We start from the raw sequence: 14,901 nt of genomic DNA, 5'->3' as shown, positions 1-14,901 counted from the left end.
GTGTGCGCGACTGGGGCTGGGATCTGGGAAGAAAGCCTCAACCACCGGGTGAATGGAAGCGTGGGTGCGAAAGCCGGTGGGACGGATTGATCGCTGGCGTGGGAGGGGGGGCCGGCGCCCGCCCCGCGAGGCGGAGCTCGCGCCTGCGCGGTGACGCCGGCGACGCGGCGGTGCATTGTGGGAGCCCCGCGGCTCGGCCTCGACGTTAAGGGGCGGCCTCTCTCTCCGCTGCTACGTGGGGCCCGCACGCCGAGTCTGCCCGCAGCTGGCTCGAGCCTCGGGGCCGAGAGGACGCGCTGGAGCCCGGAGTTCGCTTCGCGCCGCACGGAGACCGCACCTGCCCGGCCCAGCGACCACCGCGCCCACCCACCGCCCTGGAGCCGCTGAAGGATGTCCACTTGGGCCTGGACCCGCCCGCCCGCGGCCCCGCTCGCCTGGCTCTCCTCTCGGGCCATTACCTCTATTACCACTACGGCTGCGACGGCCTGGATGACCGGGGCTGGGGCTGCGGTTACCGCACTCTGCAGACTTTGTGCTCGTGGCCAGAGGGCCGGCCGACGGGGGTACCCGGGCTGGCTGCCGTGCAGGCGGCCCTGGAGGACATGGGAGACAAGCCACCCGGCTTCCGGGGCTCTCGGAGCTGGATCGGGTGTGTAGAGGCCAGCCTCTGCCTGGATCATTTCGGGGGGCCTCAGGGGCGCCTATGCCACGTGCCCCGTGGAGCAGGGCTTCAGGGGGAGCTGGAGAGGCTCTACTCTCACTTTGCAGGAGGCGGGGGGCCTGTAATGGTTGGCGGGGATGCAGATGCCCAGGCCAAGGCCTTGTTGGGAGTGTGCCTGGGGCCAGGCACAGAAGCCTATGTCCTGGTATTGGACCCTCACTGCTGGGGTGCTCCGAAAAACCCCAGTGAATTACAGGCTGCTGGGTGGGTGGGCTGGCAAGAGGTAAGCACAGCCTTTGACCCCAACTCCTTCTACAACCTGTGCTTGACCAGCTGTAACTCGGAAAAGCAGCGAAATGCCTTGGACTGAGGCTAAGATCCCAGAACCAAAACATCTCTAGTTCCATATACACTCACCTACCCCCAACTCAAAGGCAGAGGCTGCCTGACATCAGGCCCCCAGGAAGTCCCAGCAAAACCTGGGACCTTTGGTGTCAATAAAGTGGCAAGGCCCAGCTACCCATGGCCCCAGTCAATCTTTGGGAGAATGTGGGGAGGTGTATATTATACACTAAGTAAAGAGTGTGACCGTGGAAGTGCTTTTATCGGCAGTAAGGCTGAACGTACAAAAACTTCTCAGAGTTGGATGGGACAAAGCAGTCATATTTGTAGATGATACCAGGAGTGAGGAAAAGATGGCTCAAAAGAAATCCACGTCGTCTGGAGCATCCAGGTCACGGTATTCCACAATGGCCCGTGGGTCTCCACGGACCATCCTTTGAGATAAGAAAGAGGTAAGATAGGATGATGAGAGCTGACCCCAAAAGGGAGCAAGAATATTTAGGCAGCCCATTCTCACCTGTTTCGAGGTTTCCCAGGATAACCTCCCTGGCCTCGGAAGGCATCATAGTTCCCTCGGCCAGCACCATAGGGAGCATGGGGGTACGGAGGCCCTCCTGTGGGGACTGCAGGGCGAACGGCACCAGCTATGAAAAACATCAATGTTGAGCTGAAAAACCGTGACCTCAACTACATCCTAGCTAAGTTTTCTTTCTCTCGGCCCCTCACCATCATCAAGTCCTTTTGACTCCCTCTTACACTTACCTCCATAGCCCAAGATGGGGGGCCGAGGCTGACCATAGGGCATCAGGCCCTGGGGAGTCTGGTGCGGGTAGGGGAGTCCCGGAGTCAGGCCTGGGGGGAGTACAACACGGACAGGAACATGAATTACTGCGGGGGGGGGGGGGACAACTGCTTTTTAGTGATTTGGCTCGAGAATGGGAGGAGACTTTTCAGGTATGACACGTTAAAGAGAACCGGGAGTCTCAATAGTCAAGGAACAGGGGATGTGGCTGACCCTCACGGATCGTATCTTACTCTGGGCAGGGCCAGGTGGCTGAGCTGGCTTGATCTCGGGCAGAGCTGGGCGCTTGGCATCCGTAAGAAAGTTGTTAAAAAACGCCACCTCCTTCTTCACTTCCTCAATTTTCTCTGCATGCTTGTTGAAGATATGTTTGCGCACAAACTCAGGGCCCTAGGGGAGAGGAGGGGTCAGGACAGAGGTGCCAGTGCAGGTTCCCTACCTCCCCAGACCCACCCTCTCCCCTCCCTCCAGCCCCGGAGAGGGGGGTAGGGAGAGTTGCTCCCCCCAGGCTTTGAGGAGGCTTCCTGGCTCAACCCTCTCCTCCCACAGTTCTAACACACAGCTCTCTGACATCCCAGACCTTGAATTTCTTGCCACTGAGAGGGCATAGCCACTTATCCTTGCCCAGTTCCTGAGTGTTGGAGGTCACAAACTTTTCTACTTCCTGCTCAGGATCTTTGCGACCCATCTTCTGGGCCTCTTCCTCTGAAAGAGATTCCCGCACACTCAGCAGCGGAGTCAGCTTCTCCTCAAACGTCTTCTGCCACTCTAGCACTGTAGTTGGGGAACAGAGGACAGCCGGTTGGAGAAGGGAGCCAAAGGCAAGGAATAAGCCAGACGGAGGAGATTACAGGAGGTGGCAGAGCACTGCTACCAGAGCAGAACCCAGGCCAGAGGCATCTGGGAGAAAGGGAACCAGGAGCAGGGAAGCCGAGCGCTCACCTTCTCCATGACTGATGCGGTTGGGCGGCATGGGCCCCCGAACGTGGATGATGCCACAGCGGTTGGGCATCTCGTCCTCGTTGGGGTACTCGCATGTGTTGTAATAATCCAGGGAATGCACAATGCGCAAATAGAGGAGGAGTTTGTCCAAAACCTAAGAGAAGTGAGAAGCTTTGAGTTCACTATGCTGCGGCCTCTTTACCACCTGGAGCCAGGCCCTCCCACGCTCCCCACTCTGCTCCCACCGGCACCTTGATTAGCTTCTCATCCCGCTCCACGTTGATCTCTGCCGGGTTCCCTTCCTTAGGAGGCTCCTCAGGAGGGGCCCCCCCGCTGCTCCCCAGCAGCTCCTCCTCCTCAGCACTCACTTCCTCTATCAGGTAGTCAGTGATGTTCTTCAAGATGGGGTTCTGCGACGGCAGACTCTGGGGGGCAGACAAACTCCTCAGAGCAGGTCACCAAGGAACCTCCTCTCTGACAAGGACTCAAGTGGCCTGCCACCTGTGCCTCATTATTTATTTTCATGTTTGTATTTCTTTGCCCTGACCCATAATCCCTAAAGCCAATTTGTTCTGTTGGAAGCTGGAGGTGCTACCAGGAGGAGAGAGGCAAAAATGTGGGTGGGGGAGTTCCCACTGTGGCATGTAAGAATCCACCTGCAGCAGCACAGGTCACTGTGGAGGCGAGGGTTCAATTCCTGGCCCAGCAAAGGAACTGCCACCGCTACAGCTCAGATTCAATCCCTAGCCCGGGAAGTTCCATATGCCATGGCTGTGGCCATTTAAAAAAAAAAAAAAACGTGGGTAGGGACGAGAGATCAATACTACAGATCAAGTAGGGCCAAAGGTGCCCATAGCAGGTGAAGTGGTGCCAGCAGCCTGTTAAAAGAGTCCCATGAGAGCTCCCTGGTGGCCTAGTGGTTACAGATGCCTATTGTCACTGCTGTGGCTCGGGCTTGATCCCTGGCCCAGAACTTTCACATGCTACAGGTGTGGCCAAAAAAAAGTTCCACGAGGAGCCACTGACCGTTGGCAAAGGAGGTGTCCCAGGCTCAGAGGCCCAGAGCTGGGTCCTGTCATCCAGCGTATGGATCAGCTTGGCTGCCAGCTTGATGTCATTTCGTACTATCTGCTTGTGCTGCGTGATGCCGTTGATGTTGCGGACACGACGAGTCAGGTCTCTGTTCACGCCAGGGCTCAGCTCACACTCCCGTAGCTGGAGGGAACAGAAAGCTTACCAACACCTGCCCAAGAAGAATCCCTCAAAGACTGGCCTGTCTGAGAGCGCTGGTGATCAGACTGAGTTCCCTGAGGACAGGGAACAGGTGTGACTTGTTCACAGGAAGGGTCCCAGAGCCCCAGAGTCAGAGGTTGTGCGGGGCATGGAAAGCCCCACTGCCTCCTCCTCGGCAGTCCCTCTCCCAGCACTCACTCGGATATTCTGCAGGTTCCAACAGATCTCTTTGATATTAACGCTGCGGTCAAAGGTCACCCAGCCACGACGGAAAAACCTAGACAAGAAAGAAAATGCCAGCATACTCCTGAGATGGAAGTAATGTTGGCCCCTCATCTTCCCCTGCAACTTCTCCCCAAGGTATCCAGGGTCACGCTCCCTCCGTTCCTCACCTCCTCTCGGGCTGGGGCTCCGAGAGTGCCACACGCATGAAGCCTGGATATCTTTTACAAAGCTGGAAAAGCAGAGGAACAGAAACCCACTTAGTGCAAAGATTCACTTCTCTCTCCAATCCCCATGTCCTCAAAATCCCGGAGAACTGCCTTTTAATCTTTCCTCAGATTAGGAAAAACCCACAAAAGGCTAAAGGATAATCGTACTTGGAAGCAAATGATACAATCAGGGCCAGCCTTGACAGCATGGGCCCATGGGAAGGGGGCCTCCCCATTAGAGAAATAGGATGCACGTCAGAGGCAGCGCCAGATTACCTTCTCCCTGTCTCCCCCACTCCGCCGACGGAATGGACCTTGGGTGTCGTCCCCGCCCCCAAAACCATTTTCCCCACTCACAGAAATGATTTCAGCCCGGGAGATGTTGGGTGCGATGTTGCGCATGAAGAGAGAGCAAGTCTTGTGAGGGGTCGGGGTTTACATTCCAGCCCAGGGGCATCCTTAGGCTTCTCCCGTTCTTCTTCCTTGGGCTTCTCCTTTTCCTTGACTGCATCTTCTATGCAGAAAGCAGTGGTAGTTAGTGAAAATTTATTGCTGACTCAGAGTGGAGGGGGAGAGACGCTATCAAACCTCCCGCCCACTATCAAACCTTCCAGTCTCCCCCAAAAGGCCACCCTCCCATCAATTTCACCAACCTCTCCCCCCTCCCAGCCCTGTTCAGCAGAAAGAGACTGGACTAAAGCAGAGAAAGAATGCCTACCAGCCTCCTCCTTCTCCTCCTCAGCCTGGCCACTCTCAGACTCGGACTCTGACTCAGACACACTGCCTTCATCAAAGCTGTCGTCACCACTATGCTTCCTATTCCGCTTCTTGCTGCTCTGTGAGAGGCACGGCGAGGGGAGGTAAGTCAGGTACCAGGGCCCAGCCCCAACCCTGACCCCATGCAAGGGAGATCCTACCTTTTTGGTTTCTTTCTCAGCGTCTTCTTTCTTCTCTTCCTTATCCCCGTCACCCTCAGATTTCTTAGTTTTGTCATCACTAGAACTGTCATTTTCAGCCTACAGGTAGCGACAAATCATCAGGGATGTCGGTCTCCCCTTCAGCCCTATCAGAGGACCCTTCCCACCCTCCATAGCTGAGCCCTCAGGTTCGCCCTCCTCCACCCAACACACAACCCCCTGGAGTTTCAGCTCATCTGGACACCCAAGCAGCTCCATTTCTCCTCCCCAGGCCTCGCCGGCAGCCCCTTAACGCCCCAGCACCCAGACCTGTTTGCCGTCTTCTTTCTTGTCGTCCTTATCATTGGCCTTACGCTCTCCATCCCCCAGGCCCTGTCCAGCCCGGCCTTCCTCTTTCTTGCTGGGCTCCCCAGGCTTTCCTGCCTGTTCCTCCTCCTCCTCCTGCTCCAGGATGCGTAGATCGTTCTCTGTACCTCCTTCCATCTTAATCACAGCTACCAACAAAAGGAGCAGAGGTCACAAACCAAGGGCCCAGGCCTTCAGCCTCTGGCTTACTGTCAATCTACTTCCACTTCCACCCAAACCTTTGATCGCCAGACGACCCCATCCTCCCAGCCCACATACCTGCATCCAGCATCTTGACGATGGCATCTGCTTTGTCTATGTCCAGCAAAAGATTATCAAACCATCCACTCTCCATGAGGGACAGGAATACCCTTAGTCGGTTTTGCAGGGCCCCCCGGGCCTCCTGCCGACGCTTGCCCACCTCATCTGGGTGGTACTTAGACCGAAACCTGGGAAAGAAGTGGGGAGGGAAGAGACCAAACAGTCACTGGAGGCCAGGGCCAGGACATGGGGAGGGGCCCAGGAAAGTCAGGGCATAGCCCCCATCCTCTCGCACCCACAAAAGATCATAAAAGCAGAGATAAGGGGAGAGGGGTGCGCTAGAACCACCCAATCCCCCCAAAAGTAACCAGAGGTTATGCTCTGAGAAGTTCTGGGGGAGAGCCAGGAACTAAGAGCTCTGGATTTGGGAAGAACGGGACTATAAGGGGAGCCAGGGTTGGAGGCAGACGACTGCCCTAAGTGTCTGGGAAACACTAATTTTAAAAAGTGTAGTTTCCCAAAGCTTCCGAGAGGAACACTGAGGAAACCGCAGGCCCCAAAGAACCGCCCTCTCCTTGCCAACCCCAAACTAGCAGCCATTAAAAGGACTGCTCCCACCAGCTCCCTCCATCCCTAGGTGGAAAACAGGGAAACCTGAAATCACCAGAAAGGAAAAGCCAAAAAAGGCAGGATACCTTTCTCCCCCCTTGGGAAGATAAGCAGATGGTGAAGGGACAGGAGAAGACCAAAGGGAGAAACCGAAGTGCCCTTATAACCTCAGGCACTGCCCACAGGGATTGAGAGAGAAATGGGGTGGAGGGGTAGGGCAGAACATGAAAAAAACTTAAAACAGGACTGGGAGGAGACAGAAGAAATCAGGATATGCAAAATAGAAAGTGGAAACTGTGAGAAAGTCCCAGAAATCAAAAACAAAGGGGAAAATTAAAGACCAAACTGACATGGGTGGGGGTGGGGGGAACAGTAGAAAGAAGTGTTAGGCAGGAGCAAGAAAGGGAACAGAAAAGAATGAAAGGTCCATGGGAGAGTGAGACAGAGACACGGAGAAAGAAGAGGGAACAGTGACAGAACAGAACCACAAGTCGAGCGTAAGAGGGAAGGAAAGCCGCAGGCGTCACCTCCAGGATCTTTACCTTGGCCGCTTGGTCAAACAGAGCTCAAGATTTAACTAGCCGCGCCCAGGGCCCATGCTGGCTGGTGGGCCACCGGCTGGCTCCTGGCTGGGGCGGCCCGGCCTGGATGCCCCACCCCCGCGGGACTCCGCGGTGGGGGCCCTGACTGACTAACTGCCTGAGCAATCACATTCAGCTAAAGCGCTGCATTGTGCACAGCGGTGCCCTGCCTGTCTGCCTGGCCGGGGCAGCGCGGTCAGCCCTGGGGGCTCATGTATGGGCTGGGTATGGTGGGGGTGGAGGTGGGTTTGCTCCGAGCTCCGTCGATGAGCGGGTGTAGTTCCCAGTTCTGGCTCTTTTCAAGGAGGAGGAGCAGAAAGAGGATGAGGAGGAGGAGGAGCAGGAAGGGGGGAAAAGATGGTTGATTAAAATTAAAACATCCACAAAAGGAAAAAAATTAAAATTCTTTTTCTGTCAAACGACCCTGAGATCTTTGCTTTTCTTGTCTGGATTCACTCGTTGCTTTTGGGAGGAAGCCACAGCCACACGGGGTCCTGGCGATCAGGGATGACAATGACCCAAATCAGCGAGTGGGAAGCAGTCTGTCTGCTGCCCCAAGGGAACAGGTGGCTCTGGCCAGCTGCCTGGAGGTGTCTCGCTCACTGAGGACAGTGCGGGAGGGAGACGGGTGGGGGCCGTGGCGGACGTGGAAGTGAGGAGGAGAACCCATCAGCCAGTGCTGGTGTACTTCCCATCCCCCTCCCCCAGGAGGTCTGGATTGGGGAAAACGGGAAGAGGACAGGGCTGCAGGCTCCACTGGCAGGGCCAGGGGAAACGTGCCAGGGAAAAGACAGCACGGGAGCAGGGGCACTCACCACTCCTCATCTTTGTGAGCCAAGAAGAAATCCTGCATCTGCTGCCTTCGAAAGTCCAGCTTGTAGTCATTATAGCGCTTAACTGCCTCTGTCTCATCCACAGAGTCATCCAGTGACAGGAGAAATTCCTTGAAGGTCTTCATCACGGGCGGCGGCACGCCCAAGTCAATCTCAGCGATGCTGCCCAGCCTGGGGGGGCCCGGTCAGGAGGTCTTGGTTGTGGGGGAAGAGGGTGGGGGCATGGGGGGCCGAGGTAGCCAGCTGCCCCCTTCCTTTGCCCACCAGGGACGTCACCCCAGGCACCAAATGCTACCAGCCCACAGGCAGGCCTATGTGCCTAACCCACTTCCTGGCTCCAGCCATGGTCTTCGGCAACCCCGATCCATCCCCCAAGCCTACTGACGCCCTTCTCCCGAGAACCCCAGAGCCCCAGGTCTTTACCTGGCCTGGATAGGCAGAACGTGATGCTGCATGATGTGGACGTCTGGGTGGCCCCAGGGCTGAGGGGGGCCATAAGTTGGGCCCCCACCCCCCCCAGCATAGGGCATCTCATAGCCACTGTGGTATGGGTCAGAGCTGTGCTCATCCCTGAGGGTGGGGGACACAAAAGTCAGACAGAGAAGAGAACGGTCTCTCCAGAGCACAAAGGAGAATGGGACAGAGGGAAAGGCGTATATGGAATGCGGTCTCTCATCCAAGGGTTTAAAGGGACAAAAAAAGGTTTACGGGGAGCTTGAGAAAAGGAAGTGACAAAGAAAGTTCTCGGCAGACGTGAAGGAAGACAGCTGAGGCCAGGCAGAACAGAGGCGAAAGAGAGAAGCCGGACAAACTGTTGCCATCTCACCAGTCTCGCCTCATGCGCTTCTGCGGGGGGCTGAGCTCGTGGCGGGGGGGAGAGAAGCGCTCCCTCCGGTTCCTGTCATAGTCCCGGTACTCGCCCCGACTGCGGCGCTCCCGGCCACGGTCCCACTCTCTGGGAACAGGGAGGAAGACATGGCTGGATACGCCAAGGTCACGTTCCTGGACAGGCCCTTCCCGTCCTATCTGAGAGGCCGCCGGACTGAAAGCCTGCAATGGTACCACCACCCTCTACTCTAAGCAGAAAAAGACTCCTGCCTGCTTGCCTCACTTCGCCACAAACTGATGGCTCGCCAGCTCCCCCTCCAGCCTGGCCTTTTTCCTGAGCTCCAGACCAACGTGCGCCATCTCGTCCCAGACGGCCACCGTCACCTCCACTTCAACACGGCGGCACTGAGCCTAGTATCTCCATGTGGCACCGTGGGCCCAGACTCTGCCCCTCTCCTGCTTCCCACCCTCAGCTGCACCAATATAGTGCCAGGTATCCAGTCAGCAAGTGTCACTCTCACCACTAACTTGTTATTGGCTAGTTAATCCTCTGCTTCAAGGCCTAGTGAAGCAGTCATTTTCTTTGCCATCCGCACAAATTCTGCCCTCGTCCGTCCGTGAGCCCTGGTTCTGGCCATTTCTCTTTTAAATGCAGCCTAGTTTGGTTCTCCCGCCTCTGGTCTCTCCCCCTTCTTCACCGTAAGATCAAAGTGATCTTTCTCAAACACAAATGTGATCATGCCACATCCCTGCTTAAATGTCAGTACACAATACTGTTCAAAACCTCGGTTCCTGCCTGTCATTCCAGGCTCTCTACCAGTCACCAGCCAACCCCATTCCCATCTTAACAAGGTAAAAAAGAAGATCTGTTGTAACCAGTGGTTTTCAAATATTTTGGTCTTGGGGCCCTACGACACTCTAAAAAGTTACTGAAGGTTTAAGAGCTTTTGCTTATGTGGGTTATATCTAGCAATACTTACCTATGTTCAAAATTACGACAGAAAATAAAATACCTATTAGTTTGGAAGTTACATGGTAACAAAAGTTAAATGTTTTTATAAAAAATGACAATTTTCCAAAGAGAATTTTAGTGAGGAAAGCTGAATTGTTTTTGTTTGTCTTTTTAGAGCCACATCTGCAGCATATCGAGGTTCCGAGGCTAGGGGTCAAATCGGAGCTGTAGCTGCAGGCCTACACCAGAGCCATAGCAACGTGGGATCCTTAACCTACTGAGCAGGGCCAGGGATCGAACCTGTGTCCTCATCGATACTAGTCAACGGGAATGCCTGCACTGTTTTTTCATTTACAAATCTTCATAAGGTCTGGCTTAACAAAGTTGGATTCTCATAGTATTTACTCTGAGCAAGGCCAGGGATCGAACCTGTGTCCTCATCGATACTAGTCAACGGGAATGCCTGCACTGTTTTTTCATTTACAAATCTTCATAAGGTCTGGCTTAACAAAGTTGGATTCTCATAGTATTTACTTTGCTTTTTTCTTTTTCTTTTTGTCTTTTTGCCATTTCTTGGGCCGCTCCCACTGCATATGGAGGTTCCCAGGCTAGGGGTCAAATCAGAGCTGTAGCCACCGGCCTATGCCAGAGCCACAGCAACACAGGATCTGAGCCTCATCTGCAACCTATACCACAGCTCACGGCAATGCCGGATCCTTAAGCCACTGAGCAAGGCCAGGGATTGAACCCGCAACCTCATGGTTCCTAGTCAGATTCGTTAACCACTGAGCCCCGACAGGAACTCCATCGTAGTATTTACTTTTCCACTCAACCTGTTATGATATATTATTTGGCTGAAAAAACATGAAGAAAAGCTGGCCTCACATCGACACATAATTTGAAAAGGCAATACTTTAATATTTAATAGCCTTTTCGGGTAATTGGGGATATTCTTTGATACCACCCAAAATTTAGCAAGAGATAGTTTCTTAAAAGCTAGCTACAATGTTGAATCTGAAACTACATCAGTGGACATTATGTAAGAGCCTATATTAAAATTCATTGTTCTATCTTGCTCTTTGGATCTTGACACATCACATTACACAGTATCAAAACATCATAATCATTAGTATCACTACCTATATCTCAGCAGAAAAATCTTTCAAGTAACGGGAAGCTGTCAAGCTGACAATGGTAGATATAAATCTTCCAAAATTTTAGTTTTCACTGCAAAGTTCCACTTCCTCATTGACAACAAAACTGACAATTTTTCTTAAAGTAACAAATTATCTTGGCTTTTTCATGTCTGCCAAATACCGAAACATGAATAAGCACCGTTTGACAGGTAAAAAATGGCATCCCGTGGGGGCAGGAAGGAGAAGGGGGAAAACTTGGATGGGGGACAGAAAGGATAAGGATGATTGGTTCAGCTCACAACTCAATCCCACAAATGCCCCTCTCCTCAAGATAACCACTATGCCATACAGGGGAAGTGCTTTAGGCCTACTTCCTTTTTTTTTTGTCTTTTTAGGCCCGCACTTGCAGCATATGGAGGCACCAGGCTAGAGGTCAAGTAAAGGTGCAGCTGCCAGCCTAAACACCACAGCCACAGCAACGAAGGATCCCAGCTGCATCTGCAACCTACACTGCAGCTCACAGCAACGCCAGATCCTTAACCCACTGATCAAGGCCAGGGATCGAACCCACATCTTCATGGATACTAGTCAGACTGGTTAACCACTGAGCCATGACGGGAACTCCCATATGCCTACTTCCTATTCAACACATTATTTAAAAAAACATATAGTCAAGAATCCAGGAGTTCCCGTCGTGGCGCAGTGGTGAACGAATCCGACTAGGAACCATGAGGTTGCGGGTTCGATCCCTGCCCTTGCTCAGTGGGTTAAGGATCCGGCGTTGCCGTGAGCTGTGGTGTAGGTTGCAGACCCAGCTCGGATCCCGCGTTGCTGTGGCTCTGGCGTAGGCCGGTGGCTACGGCTCCGATTCAACCCCTAGCCTGGGAACCTCCATATGCCGCGGGAGCGGCCCAAGAAATAGCAACAACAACAACAAAAGACAAAAAGACAAAAAAAAAAAAAAAAGAATCCAATTTAATAAAACTTGAAATTTTTATTGCTTCATCAAGGACATTAAATGCAACTGACTTTTTAAACTGTTTATTGCCACTGCCCTGAGGCACCAGCAGTTCTATCCACCACTGCTATAGCACCAAATGTCAATACAATGGAAAGAACCATACTATCTTAGTGTTACTATAAAAATAATGGGGAGTTCCCATTGTGGCTCAGCTGGTTAAGAACCCAAATAGTATCCATGAGGATGCAGGTCTGACCCCTGGCCTCACTCAGTGGGTTAACCACAGCAATGCCTCAAGCAGCATAAGTCGAAGATGCAGCTCAGATCTGGTGTTACTGTGGCTGTGGCGGTGGCCAGTAGCTGCAGCTCCAATTAGAACCCAGGCCTGGTAATTTCCATATGCTGTAGCTGCCGCCCTAAAAAACAACAACAACAAAAATTTAAGTAATAAAAATTTAAAAACAGGAGTTCCCATTGTGGCGCAGCGAAAACAAATCCGACTAGGAACCATGAGGGTGTGGGTTCGATCCCTAGCCTCACTCAGTGGGTTAAGGATCCGGCATTGCCTTGAGCTGTGGTGTAGGTCGCAGACGAGGCTCGGATCTGGCATTGCTGTGGCTGTGGCACAGGCTGGCAGCAACAGCTCCGATTCGATCCCTAGCCTGGGAACCTCCATATGCCACGGGTGCGGCCCCAAAAGAGCAAAAGACAAAAAAATAAGTAAATAAATAAATAAAATAAAAACAGTAATAAAAATAATTGTGAGCTCACGGAGCCCTTACGTATTTTAAGAGGTTCTACTCTATAAAAACTAGAACATATGCTCTTTTCTGCACACATTATGTCCCCAACTCCAAGCTGTACATTCCTGTCTCTCAGGAATTCCCATTTACCTTTCCAAGTCTTGCTAAATGTCCCTTTCCTGTTGCTCTCCCTTACACTGCCTCCACCACTTCTCCCCTCCCTCAGAACATTTGTTCCCTCAACGTTTCGAGCCTTTATCATGACCTCTCATGTATATTCACTTGCAACATACACCCAGGGCCACTTTGCTCCCCACTCCAAGCCCCAGACTACAAACTTCTTAAAGGCAATAACTATACCTTATTCATCCTCAGAATCCCAAAAACACCTTTAGTTTTCTTCTGACTTTCTTAGAAAATACTAAGGAAAACAAAGTGCCACATAAAGCCTCCACGGTGAAGAGATAAACTGACTAAAAGACCTAAACAGTTTACTAAACCTATTTTTCAAAATGATATTGCATGAAAAAATGCTATCAAAATAGGCCACCTCAAACTCTTCATTTTTTGGCTGTTTCCAAGTCAAGCCTGTGCTATCAGCTCACTGACTGACATTTGTGATGTCCCTTAGATGAAAGTCTTCCACAGTTCCTCTTATATCAGTTACTTAAAACATCAGCGTTTTAACAGCCTAACTATACACCTTAACTATAACTCAAGAATATCCCAGATATACTGCAGGTTCGGCAAAACAAAAACAAACAAACTAGGAGTTCCCTGTAGTCTAGTGGGTTAAGGATCCAGCATTGTCACTGTTGCGGCTTGGGTCACTGTACTGGCGTGGGTTCGGTCCCTGGCCCAGGAACACACATGCTACAAATATGGCCGAAAAAATAAAATGAAAAGGTTTTGTTTTTTTTTTTAAAAAAGAACATCCCAAAAAACTAATTACTACCAGAGTCAAACCTAATCAATTAACCCGACCATCATTTTTCAAAGAACTCTTGCTGATTTTAGGCTAGACAACGACATTTAATCATATCCTGCCAGGAAACTGGTCGGACAACCTCTCCAGTCAAACCAATTCTGTAACATTACTTTCTTTTTGAATCAACCTTTTCGGTGTATAATTTACAAACAATAAACAGCACACACAAGTATTGCTCTTTTATATTCAAACTCTCTTACTTTCACCGCTTTGATCTTCTAGTCATTACACAGACAACTATTGGACCAAAAGCAAAGAGGTGAATGAACCACGTGAAATGGTCAAGGATGAGCGATTTCATATGGTTCACCCTAATAAGACCTTAAGGGCAATGCAGTGAAAAGTGGAGTGCAAGAGAATAATGCGCTGGAACAAAATTAAGGAAGAGTAACATTTTACCGGTCATTCCAATCATCCCCTCGACGTCTCTCATCTCTTTCCCGAGAACGGTCATAGTCGCTGCGTTCCCTTCTAAACTTGTCCCTGCGCCTTCGATCATACTCGTCATCACTGTCACCCATGGCGCGGTCTGAGAGGACCTGGAGGCGAAACACGGATAAATAGGATAATGAACAATGACGACAAGCGCAAAGGATTGTCCCTTTGAAGCAGCACGCCCCCCTCCGTCCGCAGAGGCCAGCCTTCCGCTGCTCCCGCCATTCTAAGCCCTCTTCCCCTTCAGCTGCAGGGCTCCACCAGCTGCCAGGGGTCTCCCGCCCGGCTCCCCGCACCCGCGGGCCTCTCGCCCTCCTGCCCGCCCCAGCCCCTGCTCTCCAGGCCCCTCCCCTCCCCCACCTGGGAGCGGCAGCGGCCGTTAGTCTCGCGCTCCGGCCGGCAGATTTTCCGGGCAACCTGGACCCGCCCCTTCCCTCGGGCGCGCGACGGGGACGGATTCGGGTGAGGGGGAGACGCGGGGCTCTCGGTGACTGGGCCGAGTAGACGCGAAGAGAGCGGGACAACCAAAGATGGGCGGTCGGCGCGCGCCGCCCGAGCTGCGCCTGCGTCACCCGCAGAATGGCACCTCGAAATACAAACTGGAGCCCGCGGGGACAGAACGGAACCAAACCACAGAGGCAAAGGCGGGGAGCACCGGGGGCCGATGGGAAGGGGCGGGGACCCGGAAGCCTCGCGAGCTTTCCGGGACGAGAACGGCACGGGCGAGAAGCTATGGGAGCCGCGCTGGATCAAGTGTGGCCTCTGGTGGGCGGTAGAAGCCTCTGGGCTTGAGGGTGAGTTTCCTCTCGCCGAGGTCGAAGGTCGCGCTTCCCCGGGTGTGTCTGAATCAGTTCGCATCCAGCCGCTGGTACCCCGACCCGCAGCTTTGATCTGGGAGCCT

The 14,901-nt window shown here is 52.8% G+C and overlaps 2 protein-coding genes across 2 annotated transcripts; one reads left to right on the top strand and one right to left on the bottom strand.

Annotated features, from left to right (window-relative positions):
• UFSP1 (UFM1 specific peptidase 1 (inactive)) lies at nt 162-1,180 on the top strand. The gene has a single exon (XM_003354480.4). It carries the CDS (start codon nt 603-605, stop codon nt 1,029-1,031), a length of 429 nt encoding a protein of 142 aa, XP_003354528.1. The 5' UTR covers nt 162-602; the 3' UTR covers nt 1,032-1,180.
• SRRT (serrate, RNA effector molecule) lies at nt 1,247-14,669 on the bottom strand. The gene is given in 21 exon segments (XM_003354479.3): nt 1,247-1,437; nt 1,521-1,647; nt 1,766-1,855; nt 2,039-2,195; nt 2,386-2,579; nt 2,748-2,901; nt 2,999-3,172; nt 3,774-3,962; nt 4,179-4,257; nt 4,373-4,434; nt 4,769-4,836; nt 4,839-4,925; nt 5,130-5,247; nt 5,329-5,427; nt 5,638-5,822; nt 5,953-6,122; nt 7,940-8,128; nt 8,381-8,527; nt 8,784-8,912; nt 13,965-14,104; nt 14,361-14,669. Coding segments are annotated over 20 exon segments (2,616 nt in total). The 5' UTR covers nt 14,087-14,104; nt 14,361-14,669; the 3' UTR covers nt 1,247-1,361.

Source organism: Sus scrofa, chromosome 3, assembly GCF_000003025.6.
Source record: "Sus scrofa isolate TJ Tabasco breed Duroc chromosome 3, Sscrofa11.1, whole genome shotgun sequence".
Classification (NCBI taxonomy): Eukaryota; Metazoa; Chordata; class Mammalia; order Artiodactyla; family Suidae; genus Sus; species Sus scrofa.
This window is presented reverse-complemented; position numbering and strand designations above follow the sequence as displayed.

Coding starts and splice junctions, on each gene's coding strand:
- UFSP1 (XM_003354480.4), top strand. CDS start 603: ATGGGAGACAAGCCACCCGGCTTCCGGGGCTCTCGGAGCTGGATCGGG.